Raw genomic sequence first — 20,549 nt, forward strand, 5'->3', positions numbered from 1 at the left:
GGCGGGTCCACCACCTTCTTGTAGCCAATCAAATGAGGCTCTCGGTGACTTTCCATTTACTTTTATCCGATTGGTTCAATAAACACATCACACGCCAAAACATTAATCTTCATTTAACATCATACATTTAGGAATCTTTAAGATTACTTACAACAGAACAGCAATGCATTTTATGGACGACCGTTTCGTGAACCTAGGAGAGGAGGTAATTCTGACTTTGCTATGACAATCTGGCGTATATAGGCACTTTTGGAGTTTTAAAGCAAATAATTTTTTTGAAATTCTGTAATTCAGGTTCTATTAGGTCCAGCTCTCTGCAATTTACTTTAAATAATTATCTTTAAAAAAGCATCATATGACCCCTTTAATATTAAATCGTCCTCCTGCCATTTTCACCTCAAAATTTTGGGGAAGCTGAGCCTCCCCTGACGAGCCGCCACTGATTACACTTACGAGTAACAGTAAAATGCTGCAAATAATTTTTTCATACGCTTGAAACGCGATTTACACCTTTACAAAGCTTCTCTTGCACATGCAAATGTAATTTATGCTTACAGTCTTATGAACACTTCCACAACTCTTACCCTGCGTTTGCAAATCTTTTAGGCCTTATTTTACCTTCATACCATGGGCCATCAGGCAGTCCTTATTGTCGAGCCCTATTTAGTGTGAATTTTATTTCAACCCCTTCCCAATAATTACTCAGACTGTTATAGATATATTTAAGATAAATTATAAAAGCAAAAATAAGATAGATAATAAGAAATAGAGATGCAGTGTTTTACAGTATATACTAAAGGGTTGATTGAACATAAGGAACTGAATATGCTAAAATATTTATAAAATAGTTTTATTTATTTGTTTGTTTACTTTCTTACTTACTTACTTTACTCATTTTGCTACAGAAAGTACAAATATTAGCCAGTTCATGAGACACATTTCCTTAAATTCACTTTATGCACTAATGTCAAGATTCTGAGGTCATTTCATTCACTGATTTAATTTACTAATTTAATATATATTCTCATAGAACAATTTAATGGAGAGGGGGGAAAGAGGGGGAAAAAAATATATAAAATCCATGTTTTTACGCATTCACATTTGGAATTCCAGTGTGTTTTTTTTTTTTTTAAGAAAGCTTGAGGTGAGGGGTCCCGGAGTGGTCTGAGGTGATGTGCACAGTAAGAATCATGAAACTGTACACTGATTCCACTGCTGAGCGATCAATGTTCAAGGGGGGTTTGGATGGGCCGAGATCTTCTAAAGTCAATAACCATCTTTTTCACATAGAGAGAGTGGTTATTGGCCTCAGGTGTTCCAATTCATCCCTGCAGGCCAGTGGTTCTCAACCCTTTTTCACTCAAAGGACCCCCACTCTGTCAAATTCAAGATTTGAAGACCTTTCATTCTTCTTAGGTTTTATAAGTGTTCCATTGAGAGTATCCTGATATGCAGCATCACCACCTCACAATGGAACTGTTGATCTAAAGCCATATTACTTCATAATTCTTTTAGCCATATTGTATAATACTTTTTCAATCAATCAATCAATCAATCAATCAATAATCATGGTTGCCCCTGTCAGTTTAATGACAGTGAATATGCCCTTCTTATATATATAATAAAATAACCCTAACTCATTCCAAATTCCAAGTGTTCTGAAGGCATATGGTAGGGTTTGGTGAGAAACAAACCGAAAATGAACTAATTTATTATTAATCCAAAATCTTCATTTGCATTCCTGTGTACATTCATGTGAGTGTACAGCAGTTTGTGCCGGCACACCCAGGAAAACTATTATTATGCTTATTGGCCATTACATGAAAATCATTCAAACTGTTATATTGGAGCACTGCAAATGAAAAAGAAAAGAGAAAGAAAACATGCTCCACTTAGTATAGTGCAGCTGATCAGTGTACTCCAGAGAGACACAGCCAGAAACACATGGGAACTTCCTGTTGGGACTTGAAATAATGCATGTGTTGAGAAAACGTCTAAAGAAGTCACATATTCTCTTGATCAGAAAGTGATATTTGATGCATTTCAAATGTACTATTCAGTATTTCCCTGAAAGATGGCAAGACAGATTTACAAACTTGTTTTTGTTAAAAACCTCTGAACCATGAAACCGCACACTTAATGCATAACTTCATAGTTTAAAGCAAGATTGAAAACTCCCGACTTAATTTACCAGTTGCACCAGTTCAATCTCTTCTGTGCAGAGTAAGTAAATATTTGAACCTAAGAGACTACATGAATATGCACACATTTGAATTAATAAATGCCCAAGCTGCTTTCCAGTTTTGCAGGAAGAGTACTTGGGAGACAGTTCTACTTTGACAACATCTATTTAGTGAAACCATTAAAAAATATCCATGATGTAAGCACTGTAATACTTCAAACAGAATCCAGTGGTAAAATCAAATTGTCTTTTATAAATCATCATTAAAATTATTATTATTTTTTTTTCCTTTTTAACTTTCATTACTATCTGTGATGGTATAAATGTTTTTATAAAAAAAAATAAAAAAAAAATAAAAAACATGCCGGTATTGTATTACACTAACTGCGATCCTGAAGCCAGCTCAACACAAAAGCCCAACCTGCCTGGCCAGATAAATCAACCAGCTAAATGTTTATACAAAATTCTAAACAAATTAGAATTTGAAGATAAAGATACATTTTTTTTATTAAAATAAACGAAAATAAAAGAAGGCCCTTTTATGAGGTAATGAACTCAGTCTGTTCTCACTAGCATGATTTGTAATATGTTGTTTTGCAATAAACTTAGTATATTGTAGTTTTACTTGCATTCTACTTAAATTGATTACATTACTGCTTAATACATGAAGTATTGAAGTACAAAATACATGAAGTATTTTGAGCCTTTGACTACAGACTGCCATGAATTGTTACATCAGTTACATCAATTATTCACATCAGACCAATTAATAATAGACAACTACAGTTCAATTGACGGAAATTTACAAATTATTTATGGAACTATCAAAAAATGGCAAATGTTTAATTTGTATTAAATATTTAAACATTTTATATTTAATTTACTTGATTCCTTGTATTCCTGTGTTTAGTTTGACCTAGTTTCCTTTGTTCCCCATGTTCCCGCTTCTCATTAGTTGCTATAGCTACTGGGGTGTATTCCAGAAAGCAAGGTTAACTTACCGTCACATATCCACCTTTTTCTTCAACTTGGAAGTAAACCTATGAGCAAGACTTCCGGTTCATTAGCCGCTGTAGGGAAATAACGAGAAGAATAACAATGTGCAGTAAACGGTAAAACTGTTTGCATTATAAACCAGTGTGTTCGTAATTAAGACAACACATTCAAATAATATGGTAAGACACACCAGTTTTCAATATCAAGCAGCAAAACGAGCGGTTCTGTACAGCTAAAAATAACTGGACGTGGATGAGACCGGAAGCCAAACCCATAGAATTTACAAAATTTCTGCCCATTTTTACGGGAAGAAAAAGGTGGATACCCTGAACTCTCGGTTGATTAACCCAAACCTTGCTTACTTGAGGTATGCTGGATCCAAAAACGTGTCCGGGAGTAAGTTCAGTCAACTCAGAGTATGTTGTTCACGGTTAACACACAAGACATTCTCAACAGAGCGACGAATTGACGAGTCACCATGGAAACTGACGCTAAGAAAAAGTGTGCCATGCTGCTTCTTTCTTCTTCTTTTGTTCAGTGGTCATTTACATACTTACTGCATATCGCCACCTAATTGATGGTTGTGCAATCATTAAAAAAAAAAAAAAAGTTTAATCTTTTAATCACTGAGAATAAGAATTATATTGTTTGTTTGATGCTAATTATATAAGAAATATCACATATTAATTTTTTATAATATAAATACATTATAGAAAATAAAGATCCACGATGTGTGAGATGACAATAAAAAATAACAAATATATTAGAATAAAATAAACATTACCTTGTTATAATCGTATTTTATAATTAATATCGATAACTATTATATATGACAATAAATATAATAACATATTAGAATAATATAATATTACTTTATATAGTAGGCCTACTTATAGTGTTTTATAATTAACATATCATACAACTTCTGTTATATATATATATTGTATATTTGATAACTATATTGTCATAATATATAATATTATAAGGTCACGCATGCGCTGATAGCTCTGAAGTAAACTAACCCTGAAACATAGGTCGGCGTGATTTTGCCAAGTAAGACATGTTCCTGGATCAACATCTTTTGTTGATCCTGGATCAACATTACTGTCCAAAAATATAGACTAAACCCAATCCCTACCCCTAAACCTAACCCTACCCATAATTTATTCCTAAAATCAGTGTGAAATGATAGCTGATTAACAAGGGTGTAGAAGCACCTAACCCTGATCGTAAGCCTAAAACAGATATTTCACTGAAAAGTTATCCCTCAATTCTGATTGGTTAATTGGAATGTTGTTCCAGGATCAACAAGAATGTTGATCCAGGAACATGTTGTACTTGGTCAAATCACGGTCACCCACATACATGCACCCACATTCTCAATAAACATAAATATGCATGTGGAATTTCCACACTTCTGCAGAGAGAATTATAACTGGTTCACATTTCAGCTCTCAGTGGAATGTAATGTGAGTTATTAGAATTACACAGAACCGGTCTGTGGGGGAAGGATGAAGAATAAAGGTATGCTCGTCTGACATTTGGAGTCGATCCAGGGAAGTAATCGTTTGACATCTTTTTGTGTTTTCGTTCAGAATGAGCCAGCCCCCTTGCATGCTTCTCTTACTTAAACCAGAACGACTGTCAGATTACTTATGCATTTTACCCTTATTGTCAAGGTGAACATATCTCTGGAGTCAGTTGTGCTCAGTCAGATTGTCTGTCATGTTTCTACAAGCCTTTTACAGGCTTTTAATAGGCATCCTTATTTTGGCCGGTTCTGGGTCTGCTTGTGAATACTCGCCAGGCAGATGTGGGGCCTGGGCAGACGGGGATATACGGATAGGGGTGCTCAATTCCTGCCATTCCAAAGTGCAGACACTACATGTGCGAGAACGTCCAGAAAAATACAACTGCACAGAGTGAGTATCTGTTTTTTTTTTCTGTCATATATGTACAGTAATTTGTGCCTTTCGTGTGTTACCATGCAACCTTGAAGACTCGGAGTGTTGATTTTCCATCATTTAAATGCACATTTTATTTGTTGGAATGGAATAACTAAATATCTTTAACCCAACAAGTACCTTTCCTGAAAATGTATTTTTGAAAGGTGTTAATAATACTTTACAGTACACCAAATGCAGGTAGACCAAATGCCACTTGATTTATGTACATAATAATAATACTATGATATAAATAATATGATAAGATATAATGAATAATTAATATTTATTTATGAATTATTATTAAATTTGGATGAAGGACACAATACATTTTGACAACAAATGACAATTAATTAATTAGATTATTTTCTTATTTATTATCTTATTATTATTAATATTTTATATTAATATTATTATTATTATCATCATCATGACGTTTACAAAAGTGAAAATAAAGTGAACCATAAATTTCTTATTGTCACAATGCATGCTATTCATAGTGGCAAACAGGCCTGTTGACGTAACTAGAATATGTTTTATTTAATAGAACAACTAGAATAAGTGAATTTATATCAGTTTAACTGAGAACTACTGAATTAGAATCAAATCAGTGTCAATATCAAGCCCTATTAATTGTGCATTCAAATGTACACTGATTGTTAGAAACTGTATAAAACTGTCTCAAAGGTAAATTTTGTGTACAGAAAAATAGTAAGAATCTATTTCTTAGATTAGAAAGTTGAATATGCTATTGTTTTTATTTCTAATAAAGATTTCCCTCATTTCCGTATAGATTAAATCTCCTTTCGCTTGTAAGGACTCTAGCTGTTGTGCATACTATTGAAACGATCAATAACTCCAGCTTCCTCCCGGGTGTGCGACTGGGCTACTACATCTGTGATACTTGCTCTGATGCATCAAAGGCCATTCAGAGCACCGAGCAGCTTCTCGCTGTGAATGGCACACTGCCTGTCCAATGTGAGGTGCTTGAAAGGCCTAATGTAAAAGCAATCATTGGAGCACGTTTCTCAGAAGACTCTCTGGCAGTGGCTCGGCTTCTGAGTCTATACATGGTCCCACAGGTGAGTAACATTATTATGATCATTTAGAGTTAATCTTTAGGTAATTTGATTAAAGTTTGATTCAGGGAGTCAAAAACAATTCTTGATGAATCTCAATTTTGTAGCGATATTGGCAAAAAACATCAACAATTAATATTCATTGTCCTTTTCTCTTAAAACAGATAAGCACAACATCATCTGCACAAACGCTTAGTGATAAGGTACGATACCCAGCATTCCTGCGCACCATTCCTAGTGATGTTCACCAAACCAAAGCTCTGGCTAATTTCATGAAACACTTTGACTGGAACTGGGTTGGGGTAGTCTACGGGGATGATGATTATGGGAAAAATGCCTTACAAAGCTTCTTAGCTGAATCAGAAGGTGCAGATATCTGTCATGCTTTTAAAGAAGCATTCCCTCATTACCTAGCTCACAATGAAATCGACAAAAGGATCCAAGAGGTGGCAGAAATAATCAGTTTATCCAAAGCTAAAGTTGCTGTATGGTCCATTGCTCATGCTTTGGAACTTCTTCTCAGCTGCAATGAAACTGATTGCCCTGGAGAACGGGACTTTCCGCCATGGAAGGTAAGTAAAAGGTTTACATCCAATTTTGGAGATGCTATTATACTAACATGCAAAGGAAGCAAGTGCTCTTGATATAATTTCTATATACATTATTGCAAAAGTTGGAACTTATTTTAAATCTCCTTTTCTTTTGGAAAGGTCCTCAAAGAACTGAAAAAGATCAATTTTACTTTGGACAATTAAACGTTCTATTTTAATGCATCTGGCAATTTCATGAATGGATATGACTTAATAAACTGGCAAACATAAGAAACAAGTGTCCAGAGAAGCTTTGTTATTGTTGGAAATTACAATCTGACGACAAAAGAAGTTCACATTAAGGCACCCATAACATGGAGTAATCCAAGCAATACGGTGAGTCTAGATTAATTAAGTAATTATAAAATGCATCAGTTTTATATAGAATCATGTGACATCTTAAGAAAGATGCATATGTTGTTCACACACACACACACACACACACACAAAAATAATAAAAAAATAATAATATGAAATAAAATTAAAAACATCATGCTGCCATAATTGCACACAATGTTTAGAGGGTACTTATTCTAATGGAACAAGTAAGTAATCAATTGTAAACGTGGTATTGTTAAAAGGTAGAGTTTCTATGAATGACTTCTTGTTTAATTTTTCACTAGAAATTAGAATTTTAGTTAGTGGGTGCTGCTGTAAAAATGTATTGAAATTATTATAATTTTTTTTTTGTCTTATGTTTCAACCACAGATGTCAATTCAGAGCCCAGTTTATAAATTATTTCAAAACCAATTTAAAAGGGAAAAATACCTATTATGACTTTCTTGATTGAAATATACAATAAAATCAACTTTGTCTTTCTTTTAGATTTACCCAATTGCCTCCCTTGTGAAAATGGTACCTGGTCTTTGAAAGGATGGCCTTCCTGTAAGCCAAAAGAAGAGGACTACTGGAAATGGGATGGGTCCCATGCTATAGTTCTACTTACATTTACTGTATTAGGTTATCTATTGTTGTTCTTCACCCTGATCATCTTTTTGGTCTTTTATGGAAAACCAGTCATGAAACAGGCAGGTGGAAACCTATGTATTCTAATCATGGCAGGGTTAGCACTCAGCTATACTAGCGTCATATTGTTCATTGGCAAACCCAATGTTCACATTTGCAGGGGCCGACAGATCTTGTATGCCTTAGGGTTCTCATTCACAGTCTCGTGTATTTTGGTTAAAGCTCTACGCACCTTTGTATGCTTTCTTGTACTGTATCGCCAGGATCGTGTTAAAAGATTTTACAAGCCCCCTGTCATCATAACCTGTGGTACTCTCATTCAAGTCCTCATCTGCATCTTCTGGTTGATATTTGATTCTCTAGCTGTGGAGATATTTCAATCTGACCAAAGCATGATGATTACTGTACAGTGCAATGAAGGTTCTGGCATTGGATTTGCCATCATGCTTTGCTATATTGCATTGCTAACATTTATCTGCTTTTTGATGGCCTTCAAAGGGAGAAAGGTACCTCAGGCTTTCAATGAGACTGGACACATTATCCTAAGCATGCTAATTTACCTTTTTGTGTGGGTCTGTTTCACCCCTGTATACATTGCTAAGGTCAACGAGCGCTATTCAATTCAAGCAACTGCCATCTTGGTGTCATGTTATGGATTTATTTTCTGTCACTTTGCACCTAAATGGTACATGGCTCTCTGTAAGAAGAAAGAACAGCTTACTCGAGAGGCATATATTGCGAGAGCCAATAATATCACCATTGACTCAGTCGACTTTATCCCAGAGATAACACAGCAGTCTGGTTTTATAATGGGGTCGCAAAATACCATAAATTCAGTAGATACTGGTTTGGGTTCAATTTATTTAGAATTTCCTTACCAGACATTACGAAAAAGAACTAGGAGCAAATCCATTTGATAAGTGTACAGTACACACAATGTTAAAAGGGTTATATCATGAAGAATCTACTTTTCCTTAAAATAACTCATGTCTAGTGGATTACTGCTGACATTATTATTTTTGTAAATATTAATTAATAAACTGGCAAGAAAAATCTATTCACATATTCACGTTATGAATTACATAACACTCAAAACATAAAACAGAACTCTTGATAGTGTTTTATTGCTCAATTATAAGCAACTTGTAATGGTCACACTTTATTTTAAGGTCCAATTCTAATAAACTATTAACTATGACTTTTGCCTAAAAAAACTCATAATTTGCTGCTTATCAATAGTTAATAAGATAGTTGTTAAGTTTAGGTATGGGGTAAGATCGAGGTATCTAATATAATGTCATGCAGAAAAGGGCATTAATATGTGCTTTGTAAGTACTAATAAACAGTCCTTAAAATAATGTGTTACCCTTGTAATATGTTGAATGTCAATATGTCTTGTATTGTTACAATATTATCTGAGTGGCATTTGGACATGAATAAAGGTAAACTCTTCAATAATAGACAATGGTCTTTCTTTTCCACACACATGGCTTGGGGAGATCATAGTGAGATCTAGAAATTACATTAATGCAGTGTTGCGTTGCATATCTTCAGCCGCCTACAATCAGGCAAGACCAGGAAGGGGAAGGCATTCCCCTCTCTAAGCATTGATTTCAGAATGACAGTCAGCGGCTATGGCTGAATATGGGTTCTTGTGTCACGGTGCTAATACACAAGTGTTAAGGGGGGAGAACCAGAGCATCAGATCTCTGCCAAGGTTTTTATTATCACTGCATTTATTAAGATGTGAACTGAATATGTCTTGTTTAAAACAACAAACATTGTGCCACAATAAAATATATTTCTGGAATAAATATATTTCTCTCTTCAAAAAGTTGAAACAAGATGCACAAAAGCAAACAGAATATTTATAAATTACAAGAGTTCACTGAACAGAAATTCATTTTAGACCAACTTTGCTATGGGACACTGGGTTTGAGCTATAAAAAGCTACCTGAAAACAACTGCGATTACCTTAATGAGCTTAAAGTCTTGAGACTGTGTGTTTTATTTGCTCTAAGGTGACATATGTGCATGCTTAGGACTACTCTCAAATCCTTAATCTCTTCAGCTGCTCGTCCTCCAGAAGGTACAGAGGGACTCTACAGCATTAGACAAAATGCTTGCCATTGCTTTCTTCAAAAGAAATACAAACACTTTTAATCAGTGGTGGAATATTTTTTTTCTCTCTCTCTTCATTTTTTTAACTGAAAGAGAAGCGACTCCTTTGGCACTCCACATTTGTTTTTTACTAAAAGTCTTTATAAGGTGATTTCCAAGGATACATGGAGACAGTCAAATACAACTGCTTGTCTGGTAATTAGAGTCATCTGAAAATGACAAGTGCAGCTGGTGATTCTAAACCATCCTGCCGTCAGATGGAATGGTCTGCCTCCTTATCTTTGTTGGACTGTATTTTTGCAAAATCTTGGTGAACTGCAATTGCTCTAAAATGGGCTGCACTCCTTCACGTGGGAACGGTCTCCATGCAGCACAGGGTGTGTTCAGAAGAGGGAGAACTCTACTTCCAGGGACTCATGAAAGACTTGGAGAATCACAATCTGATGATGGGAGCAGTGGAGAATCCTGTGGACAGGACACAGAGAGAGACAACTCAACGGTTCGGAACAACATAAGTTCCACGACGTTAGGGACGAAATTCTCTACAGCTGAGCCTGAAGGGGCTGCTTCTGCAAAACTAGGTACACAAGAGATTAACATTGATATATTATCTCAAGGGAAGGAACGACAAGAAGAAAAACGAGAGGTTTATGAGAAAAAGGGAGCAAAGAAGTCAAAGAAAGGTCATAAAGGTGTCAAACTAAACAGGAAAAAAGAAAAGGAAAGAACATTTTTTAATGAAGAAAAAGTAGACTTTCCAGAGGCACTTGTGAAAGCTCATCAAGCAGCGTATGCATATCTTAACCCCAGCATCAGTAAATATGAAGATCTGTTGGGGTTACTTGATCATGCAGCCCAAACCCAAATTTCCTTGCAACCCATGGTGGCATTCATGGTCTTACGGTATGAGGAAATAAACAAAGGGCTGCAGGAAATAGTGGAAGAGGGGGAGATGATGTTAAAAGAAAATGGAGACCATCTGGCTTGGCCTTGTGAAAACAAGAATTCCTCTTCATCCAACTCAGCAAAAAATGTGACCTCTCCCACCTGCAGTGAGCCCCCACCAGACCTACTACAACAACTCCTTCAGTACACCGTACAGAGGATGCGTCAGGTAGGTCAATCATTGTGTGGAATTGGGGATACCGCGCTTGAGGAGTCGGTCGATTACTTTTCCTCCATTACTGAAATTCTAGATGAGAAGCTCAGGACAAAACGTGCATCAGAGTCTAGATTAATATGGCTGCTTTCTCGGATTGAGGCTGCATCACAGAAAAAACCTGGCCCAGAAGACTCTGCACTATTTAGTGAAGACAGTGGACTTGGGGCAGAAAGCGAGTCCCTAGCAGGTTCAGAGAGACAATGCCAAAGGAGAGAAAGTTGTGAGTCAACCGGAACCATTTGTGCTACATCAAGTAGCCCTTGTGGTTCTACACCAGTTCACCAAGGCTCATACAGAGGCAGACTTCTCAAAACAATAAGCAACAGCAGCTCTCTTAACTCTATAGACTCAACTTGCACGATTACAGAAAAACAGAGGGATACTAAATCAGTACTTGGCTCTGTCTCCTTGGATGAAGGTGGCAGGGATGATGTGGAGGATGGTAGTGAAGATGAAAAAATCAAGGAGAAAAGAAGCAAACAAACAGATTATTTTATTCCAGACCAGAGGCAACCACGTCGTTTGCCAACAAAGCGAATAGAGAATCCACAAAATGTTGAAATGACATTAAAGCTAAAAGATGCCATTAGTGGCCGTATTCGTTTTTCGCCATCCCAAGGACTGGGAGAAAAAGCAAAACAGGCAGATAACCCAAACAGCAGTAGTCAGTGGACTGAGGATGGTGACAAAAGTTCTAAAAGACCTCAAACAGCTGCCTCTAGAACATCTAAGAAAAAGTCCACAGTTACTAAACGTTCGATATCAGCAGACTCTCTGCGTAATAAAGTAGAAGATCCTACACTCATTGAACTTGAGAGAACTCAAAAGGAACTCAACCAAAGACTGGAGAGAATGACAAAGTTTAAGTGTGAAGGAAATACAAAACCAGGTTCATCTAAAAAAAACCAGCAACCGCAAACACAAATAATTTCATCAGTTGCTGCTGACAGGCAGCGTTCTTTGAATAGGATAATTTTTTCTCCAAGTAATCAAAGAAAGGCATGTCATGCAAAAGTAGAACAAGAAAGTGTGAAGGAAGAAATGGAGGAAAAAAAGAAAAAGGACAAAGGAAAGGGAAAGGAAAAAGACAAGAAAACCCCTCCTGTTAAAGGGCCTGTTAAGGTAACATCTGTGCCAAGCCCTCCACCGTCACCCCACCAATCTTCAGGGTTGTATAGGGAAAGGAATTCTGTTAAAAAACTGATTGACACCTTCAGTCAGGGGTTGGAGGAAAGTAAACAGACCCCAGACAGTGCAACAGTTCTTGGACCTCTTAAAGGTGTTAGAAAGTGTGGTGTTCCCATCATTCCAGGTTTAGGTCCCTCTGCCACATTAGCATTCAATGAAAATAGTATTCTCAGGAGTCAAGGGGAGTCACGGTGCTCTGAAAGGACAGAGGATCTTGATATTGACAATCTACCACCCCCTCCACTTGAGGTTCTCATGGACAATTCCTTTGAAAATGTACAGGCAAAGGATGCGGAAGAAAATGAAACAAGCAGGGGCCGATCCACTCTGCCAAAACGGACTCAGATGTCTCAAAGGTTACGAGCCACTCTGCAGTCTGTTACAGTGCTGCCCAGTAAGGGGAATTTGTGTAAAGGCTCTGTTAGCATGTCGCCAGTTCGTTCAAAAAAACATAATACCAGAGGAGTTGTGAGGGGTGGTCACCATGATTCCAGCCATGAAACAGACACGGAAAGTGAGGAGGCTGCTTCCCTCTACAAACAAGCAAGAAAGATAATCCACTTGAGGCATTCTTCTGACTCACCGACAGAGAAATTTACAGCAGAGCAGAGCCACAGACAGCTTTCCTTCTGCCAAAGTGACATAGAGGTTTCACAAAAGGAGAACAGTACCAGTGAATCAGTGCCAATCAATGCCTGCAAGAACCAAACCCCTGCCACTCCAACTGCATCCAGAACTCGAGTGTTGCCATCCACACCTCTGTTACATCGGAGACTCCCTAGTTCTCCGGTACTGAAAAGTCAACCTTCTTCTTCAACTTCTTCTAACCCTCCTGTAGTCCGTAAACTCCCAACACCACCTTCTGCTGGCCAACGAACACTGCCAAGCACCCCTGCAACATGGCAAGACCACACCCCCATCACGGTGACAGGGATCACCTACCCCTTTAAGGCACCGACACCTCCTGCTTCCCCAAAAGTGCAGCGCTGGTCTAGAGAAAATAGTAGTGAGGACTCTTCAAGAGTATTTAGTAATGCTCGATCAGTGTTTTGTCCAGTCTCATCATCGTTATTTGAGGCTCAGCCTGTTCCTACACCCAAGCCCCCTCAGGCATGGGCCTCCTCGGGTAGCAGTGTTTTGCCTCGTCCCTGGGGTGAGCGTGGTCGGCTGCCAGTGTTTGCACGAGGGCCCCAGCCATTCATCCGGCGCAGCCAGTCAGACAGGAGGCCCAGTTTAAGCCTGCCGCCGAGGGTGCCAGTCATCTCTGTGGCAGAGACATGCGGGAGTGAACCAGCAATTAGCACCCATGGGTGAGTCTAACACTGTTTTGATATCAAATGTAAGGCTAAAGTACAACTGCTTCAAATTAATCTAGTATATTTATAGTCTGCATCATATTGAGATACACATGGCTGCTTATCCAAGTCATCAGGAAAATTAGGTTAATATCTGATTTAATGACCCAGAAACATAACTCTGTTAATGTTCTGAAGAAGATAAAAAAAAAGAAAAAAATAGACAACTATGCAGAACAGTCCTGTGAGCAGTTCTATTGAACCAGTCACTGAGGTGAAAAACTTTAGCTTTTAATTTCTGATCCATGAACTCAACTCCTTTGGGTTGTGATGCTTAATAGTGATACAGTATCCAATATTTTCTTGCTTAATCTTTATTTTAAACAACTTTGATAAGGGTATCTGAAGCAAGTACCATTCATGCTTGAAATTGCTTCTTCTGTTCCAGATTTAATTTTCAAAGAGAATAGAAAATGTTATAGGACAAGTACTTTGATTGTCTCTGTCATAATAAAGAGTGCAGTTTTTGAAATTCAATTATGGGTTCATTGTGTAAATGTCACTCAGCTGTGAATAACAAGGGACAAATCTATCTGTAGTCTGTCGTATTTTAAAGTATTTGTACCTCTGTGTGCCAGCTACTTAGTCTTCTTTATTAATTTGTGTTTAATTAAATGTTTAATTAAACAAGGGTATTTAAATAGTTTATAACATTAGTTCAAGGGGAAAAAATGTTCAGTGAAGGTTCAGTGGACAAGTCTTGAAGAATATTGTCATCACAGAGCGTAGGATATTTGTAGGATATTCAGCGATATTAACAATTACAATCCCTAACAATTATGTTTTTATATAATACATATACTTCACAATTCTGAGAAAAAACAAAAAAACAAAAAAAACAACAACAACAAACACATGAAACACTTGGAAACTGCTTACAAAGGTTGAGCAAGACAAGACTCAAGTCGGAATGATTTCATGTATGTGGGAAAACTTGTTCAGTTAGATTTTTTTTAACTAGTTCCAGTCAAACAATGAAAGAATGATGGGAAAGTACCACATAACGACTTAAAAGGGAATGTGGGGATGGCCCATGTTAGAGGTAAAGAGTGTGAAAAAAAGAGGTGTATATGATGGCCTTTTGGTAAATATGGTCATGTGACATACAGTAAAAAATGCTCAGTTTGTTTGTGTGATGCCTGTACAGTAAAGGAATGACAGAAGCACAGTGTATGATATAGAATAAATGCATTTTCACAGAACTTGAGAAAACATGAAATGTATATGTTTTTTTGCAATTTAGACACACTTTCCTCTCTCACGTACATCATAATATAATTGCTAATCCTCAGCCACTAAGCTCTCAATGACTTACTGCTGACCAGTGCTAACCAGCTCTGGCCCACTTCCCTAATCCTTCAATTCACTAATGTTCTTATTTTGTTTTGCTGTCACAGGCTGGAAGTTGTTCCAGTCAGTGAAGACAAGCCATGGAGTGAGCAAACAGAAATCAGGGGTGCAGTTCGGTCTGTCTCGCATCCAGACTTGTGCATTGTGGGTCAAGGTCTACAGAGGGAATGGGAGAAATGAGGAAGGAGCAAGTGGGATTATGGATTAGCAAAATTTGGATGGGATTAAAACCGCTGTGTCCTGGTGGGAAATGAAAATAGCTATTTCTGAGAAGGCCTTCTCATGATCATTTCCAATCATTGTTATTTTCATCCTTTTTAGCTTCAGTGTATATTTGATCTATTTGCCTCAATTCAATTGGTCTAATTTGTTTTGAAAATGTTTTGTATTGTGAATATTATTGGTTGGCTTTTTATATTTTATTACTAAATAAAAATAAACAGATATTCACTGAGATTGTATATATTCACTTATATGTTTTCTTTAAAAAAATGCATGTTAACAAGGAATTTAGGTTATCAGTTAGCTTATCATGTACATAATCTGTCATCAACCAATCACATTCTTACTTTTCAATCTTATCTGACAAATCACATTCAAAATACAGCAAAGCAATCTACTCTTCTGCTGGAGGTAAAATGGCAGTGTTGAGCTCTTGAACAAAGACATTAGGAAACAATTAAGATATAGTGCCATGCAAATTTAAAGAGACCCATAATCAACTCTCTCATTTTATCTTGAGAATTTTTGTTAATAATTATTTCACACTGGAACTCAGTTTATTGAGTAAATATAACAGTTTCATGTTCAGCACTATTCATACAAAAAATTAAATAATAATAATAATAATAATAATAATAATAATAAAACTGAAATATTATTTATTCAATGTTGAATCTTATATAAGACTGTATAATCATATTCTAAAAAAAATAATCTAGGGAAAAATATCTCTATGGGACACTGTAAAATCTGATTACAGATTAAACATGCCAATATACAGTTCAGATAAATATGTTCTTTCATTTTCATCTAACAAAGCCTATAATTGCTTTGACCTTTGACCATCATGAGTTTAATGGGTTTAACATAACTGCCAAAACAGGGCAATAAATTAATAAGGCATCAACATACCATGCAGTTGAATACTGTTTGGCTGCATCCAAAATCGCATACTTCCCTACTACTGTATATAGTTGGTGAAAAATAGTGTGTGAAAACAGTAGTATGTCCAAATTCACAGTTTATCAGATTTATTCACATTTATAAAACAGTAGGTGAAATATAGTACCCAAATTACTTGCTACTTCCAGTGAGATTCTGAAGTGCATTTCAGATGGACACTTTTTCTATCTCATGAGACCATGGGAGTGTTGTGACTTGTGAAGTGACGCAACTGACGCTGGTAGGTCATATGCCAATGACAGCATGGTGAACGTAGTATATCTGGATTAAATTCATACTGTACTACACACCATAGATATGTATCGGTAGATTCCACATTCCACGCTCCAGACACGACGATGCATCCACCATCTTGGAACTGTCTATATGTCGTCACTCAACTTTAAAATCAATGAGTTTCAAGATGCAACAACATTGTGCAGAATCTGGTTATAAAACAAATGCCTACATTTAAATTCTTGTAGAAACTGGATAAACTTCCACAGGTAAGAATGTGTTGGTTTGTGTCTTTAATATGTATTAACTCAATAGTACAGGTTTTTAAACTAAAGTACCTTTTAAATGCCTTGTTAGCTAATAGCATGGGCTTGTTTTAATATCTGCATCTGTGCAGTTCTGCAGTATAAATATAATGGGGGAGCAATCGGTTTCAACAAGCTTGGCCCTCCTAAATTTGGAATCATATCACACCAAACAATTTTGGGTGAAATGAGCAGTTTGTCCTGTAAACTAATATATATATATATATATATATAAGAAAGAAAAGACCTGCTAAATTCACATCTGCGTTCGCTGGCTGTGAGCCAGAGACACACAAGTTTTTAAAACACTGCGCATTATAACCAATCCCATACGATTCTGTTGAGTTTATGAATGCAAGAACCAATCCGAGGCATTCAGATGAGTCACCGCTGAAACGCTGTTTCGTCACTCACTGACTGTTTCGCTGGCTGACTGAATTCTCTGGCTAATTCTCTCATCAGAAACAACAAAGTGAAGATGTACGAATGTAAGTAAGATATTAATTTCACAGTGTAAAGAGCTTTAGAGATTATTATGGGAGTTTTTGAGAGTGCTTCAACTCACTGGACTGAAGTGAAAATGTTCTTTGATAATGTAAACGTTATTTTCTCTCGTTTTGTTCAATGAAAGTGTTATAGGCTAATTAGTAACTTGCAATATTTTTATTAAATTCACATTACATACAAAGTCAGTCGTATTAAAAATATTTTATGGTATGACACCCATATCTGGTACTTAAGTAAACAGACGGATTTTTATACAAAGTTAATAGATTACACTATTAGGCTACTTTGTCCATCGCCCATTATAGATCAACTAACATAATCTGCATAAGGTGCAAAATGCATTTACTTACACATATTTGAGAATTGAGATATTTCATGATATATTTTGGGAATATAAAAAAAATAAATAAATAAAACCCCTGCTGAATAAAACATCCAATAAATCCTAATGGAATATGTCCCAAAACACACCACAGAAAACCATTGTTTAATGGTTTTAATGGTTACAAGTTGATAGTTTGTAATATTTGTAAAGTTGTTTGTTGTGGAAACCATTAAAATTTTCTGTGATGATTTAATTATTTTTTTTTATTTTGCATACTTGAGCTAAAGAAAGAGGGTTGTACTAGAAATGCAAACAGTAAAATTTTGTGTTTGTGTGAGATCAGGAAGACTTGTATTTGGCTTATTCAGTACTCAAGTGTTATACCTATGTATGCAATACAGTGGAATTCTGCAATAAGGTTAGTATACCACCCTACCCTATTAGTCAAACATTTTTATTGTATTTATATAGGCTATTTATTTATTTTATTATTATACCCTCATTGGGGGCTGAGCCCCCCTAAAATTAAAATCCTAGAATCACCCCTGGCTAACAACTTCATCTTGTTGTATTGTGTTAGGTCAGTTAGGTGTTAGGTGTGCATTCAAAATGCCATCAATAAAATGCACCTGTGTTCGTTGTCCATAACATAACCCCACCGCCACCATGGGCCACTCGATCCACAACGTTGACATCAGCACACCGCTCACCCACACGACGCCATACACGCTGTCTGCCATCTGCCCTGTACAGTGAAGCACGCCACGGAGGCAGCCATCAGCGTCGGCGCCATCTTGGATGGATATATATATATATATATGTATATACTTTTTTTTTCAGACACAAATAAAAGGTATATCACAATAAACACTTTTTACCCTACAAGTTTTTGTATCACCATCCCAAAAACTTCCAGTGGTTTTCAACCATGTTCCATGAACCCCCCCTGCAGTGCACATTTTGCATATCTCCTTTGACTGACAAACACATTTCACGTCTTGGAGTCTCTATTAATGAGCTGATGACCAGAATCAGGTGTGTTTGATTCAAAAGACTTGCAAAACCACTGATGTAATCTATCTAAAGGCAAAATTATGAAATTGATTTATATATGAGGTGTTTTATATGTTTGATCGCAGAGTGGAATGACCAACTTTACACAATTGGACAGCTGAACAGTGGCGGCTCGTGGGTTTTAAAATAGAGGAGGCACACTAATTGTAATGGTCTGGGATCCCTGCCGATTATTATTATGGTTATTATTATTAATTGCTTGACCACTTTAAAATGGCTTTTTGGTTGCTTTTAGTCGGAAAACGTAAAGAAGAAAACGGCACACATACAGCAAGATAATATAATTTTACTTACCTGGCCTATCACTTGAAGCAAACATCCATCCCTTCTTAAAAGTCTGTGTTGAAAGCGAGCTGCCTGTTGTGCCATTTAATTAAGCCGACTGCTGTAGCCTATATCCAGCTAAGGCAAGTTTTCCTTTTTTTTTTATTTGTATATATACTGTTTGAAAGACAGCTTGGTAAATCAGTTGGCGATCAATATTCAATATCGCTACTCATCATAAGTACTTGGTACATTATCAGCTCAGCTCTCCCCCAGCCTCCCCCTCCCCTTCTCTATCACCTAGCGGTAGTAATTACATCAGCAGATTCGGCACATTCGCGATAGAAAAGCGGCGCTTTCCAACTTCATTAACATTTTATGGTATTACAGCTGTGAAATTACAAACAAAAATGACACATTCTGAGACATGAACTGAAATGAATTGTGAATTTTATTAACATTAAATTGTATTCCTCCCATTTTCCCCTAAACATTTTGGGGAAGCTGTGCCTCCCCTGCCTCCCCCGACGAGCCGCCACTGCAGCTGAATACTAGGGTTTTATGTAATTTACTCCTTGTTTTTTGATCAAATGACATGGCTTTCCTACATGCAGAGTTGTTATTTGAAAAAAAAAAATAATAATAATAATAAATAAATAAATAAATAATAATTATAATAAAGCTGAATTAAAACAGGATGAATATGTGAAACCTTTTCTTGTTTTGTTTAAATATTATATTTTGCATTTAGTACTGTACTTCAGAGGCTACAGAAGATACTTAATAATTAATACAAAAAAAATACAATTCACCCTCATCTTCAAATTCAAAAAGTTTTTCTTTTTTTTTTTTTCATTGTACTCATCACAATACATACGCTCACTTAGCTGGTATTAAATGGGTTCATGATGTTTTCATACATGCACATTTTAAAAATGTTGCTTATAGCATTTCTTTAGTTTTAATTGTGAGAAGTCCAAACTAGAGAAACTGAATTGGGAAAAATATTTTATTTTGATATGCTCCATTTGTTTTTGCTTAGTAAAAAAAGGCCTATGCTTCATTGATGTTTGATTCCCACTGTGACACACACTCAGGCAAAGTCATCACTCCATCATTACACTTTTGTCTTAGGGGGTTATTGCCTCTTAAATATTTGCCTCTCTGACATGCAAATTCAATGCTATCATTATGTGGTTAGCATCAGGGTTTGAAATTAACACCCGCCAACCCACCAAATGTGGGTAAAAATCAGCTGTGGCGGGTAACGAAGTCAAATCACTAGCCAATTTGGCAGGTTACTTTTCGTAAGTTATGTTCACTCATTAATTTCTTGGGGAAGTTCATGCAAGCCAAATCTGCGCAGGTTTAGCGCAAATACTGAACTCGTGAGACATCATGACATTATCGAGTATATTGCAAAAACCAAACAAAACACACCTAACGTTACAGAGGCACGCATACGCGACGTGCTGAAGTCTGGTTAGACCAACACAGGCTTTCTTTCACTGCATGATTCAGTCTATTAATATGCATTAAGAATGATCACATAATTCAAAATAAGGGGGCAGAAAATGTATATATTTATATCAATTCATATAGTTAATTCATATATTGGCTGTTTTTGTGCTATTTCTGCGCTATTTCACCAACAAAAAACATTCCAAAACACAGCCTCAGAACAGTTTTGCTTCTCTGAGCAACATGACGTTTCGTTCCTGAATTAATCAACTGTTTAAA

General features: G+C 36.4%; 2 protein-coding genes across 2 annotated transcripts; both read left to right on the forward strand.

Moving 5' to 3' along the window:
- Positions 1–4,926: 4,926 nt before the first annotated feature.
- Positions 4,927–7,661, forward strand: LOC107754965 (G-protein coupled receptor family C group 6 member A-like; the record flags this gene model as incomplete). Its single annotated transcript, XM_016571615.1, has 4 exons — positions 4,927–5,100; positions 5,915–6,203; positions 6,365–6,772; positions 7,617–7,661. Coding segments are annotated over 4 exons (916 nt in total), but the record flags the coding sequence as incomplete, so codon positions are not given.
- A 2,176-nt stretch (positions 7,662–9,837) lies between these two features.
- On the forward strand, positions 9,838–15,333 carry pcare1 (photoreceptor cilium actin regulator 1). The gene is made up of 2 exons (XM_016571618.1): positions 9,838–13,538; positions 14,981–15,333. Exons 1-2 carry the CDS (start codon positions 10,141–10,143, stop codon positions 15,111–15,113), a joined length of 3,531 nt encoding a protein of 1,176 aa, XP_016427104.1. The 5' UTR covers positions 9,838–10,140; the 3' UTR covers positions 15,114–15,333.
- Positions 15,334–20,549: the final 5,216 nt, after the last annotated feature.

This window comes from Sinocyclocheilus rhinocerous, unplaced genomic scaffold (assembly GCF_001515625.1).
Source record: "Sinocyclocheilus rhinocerous isolate Xijiao unplaced genomic scaffold, SAMN03320098_v1.1 scaffold2971, whole genome shotgun sequence".
In the NCBI taxonomy this organism is placed as follows: Eukaryota; Metazoa; Chordata; class Actinopteri; order Cypriniformes; family Cyprinidae; genus Sinocyclocheilus; species Sinocyclocheilus rhinocerous.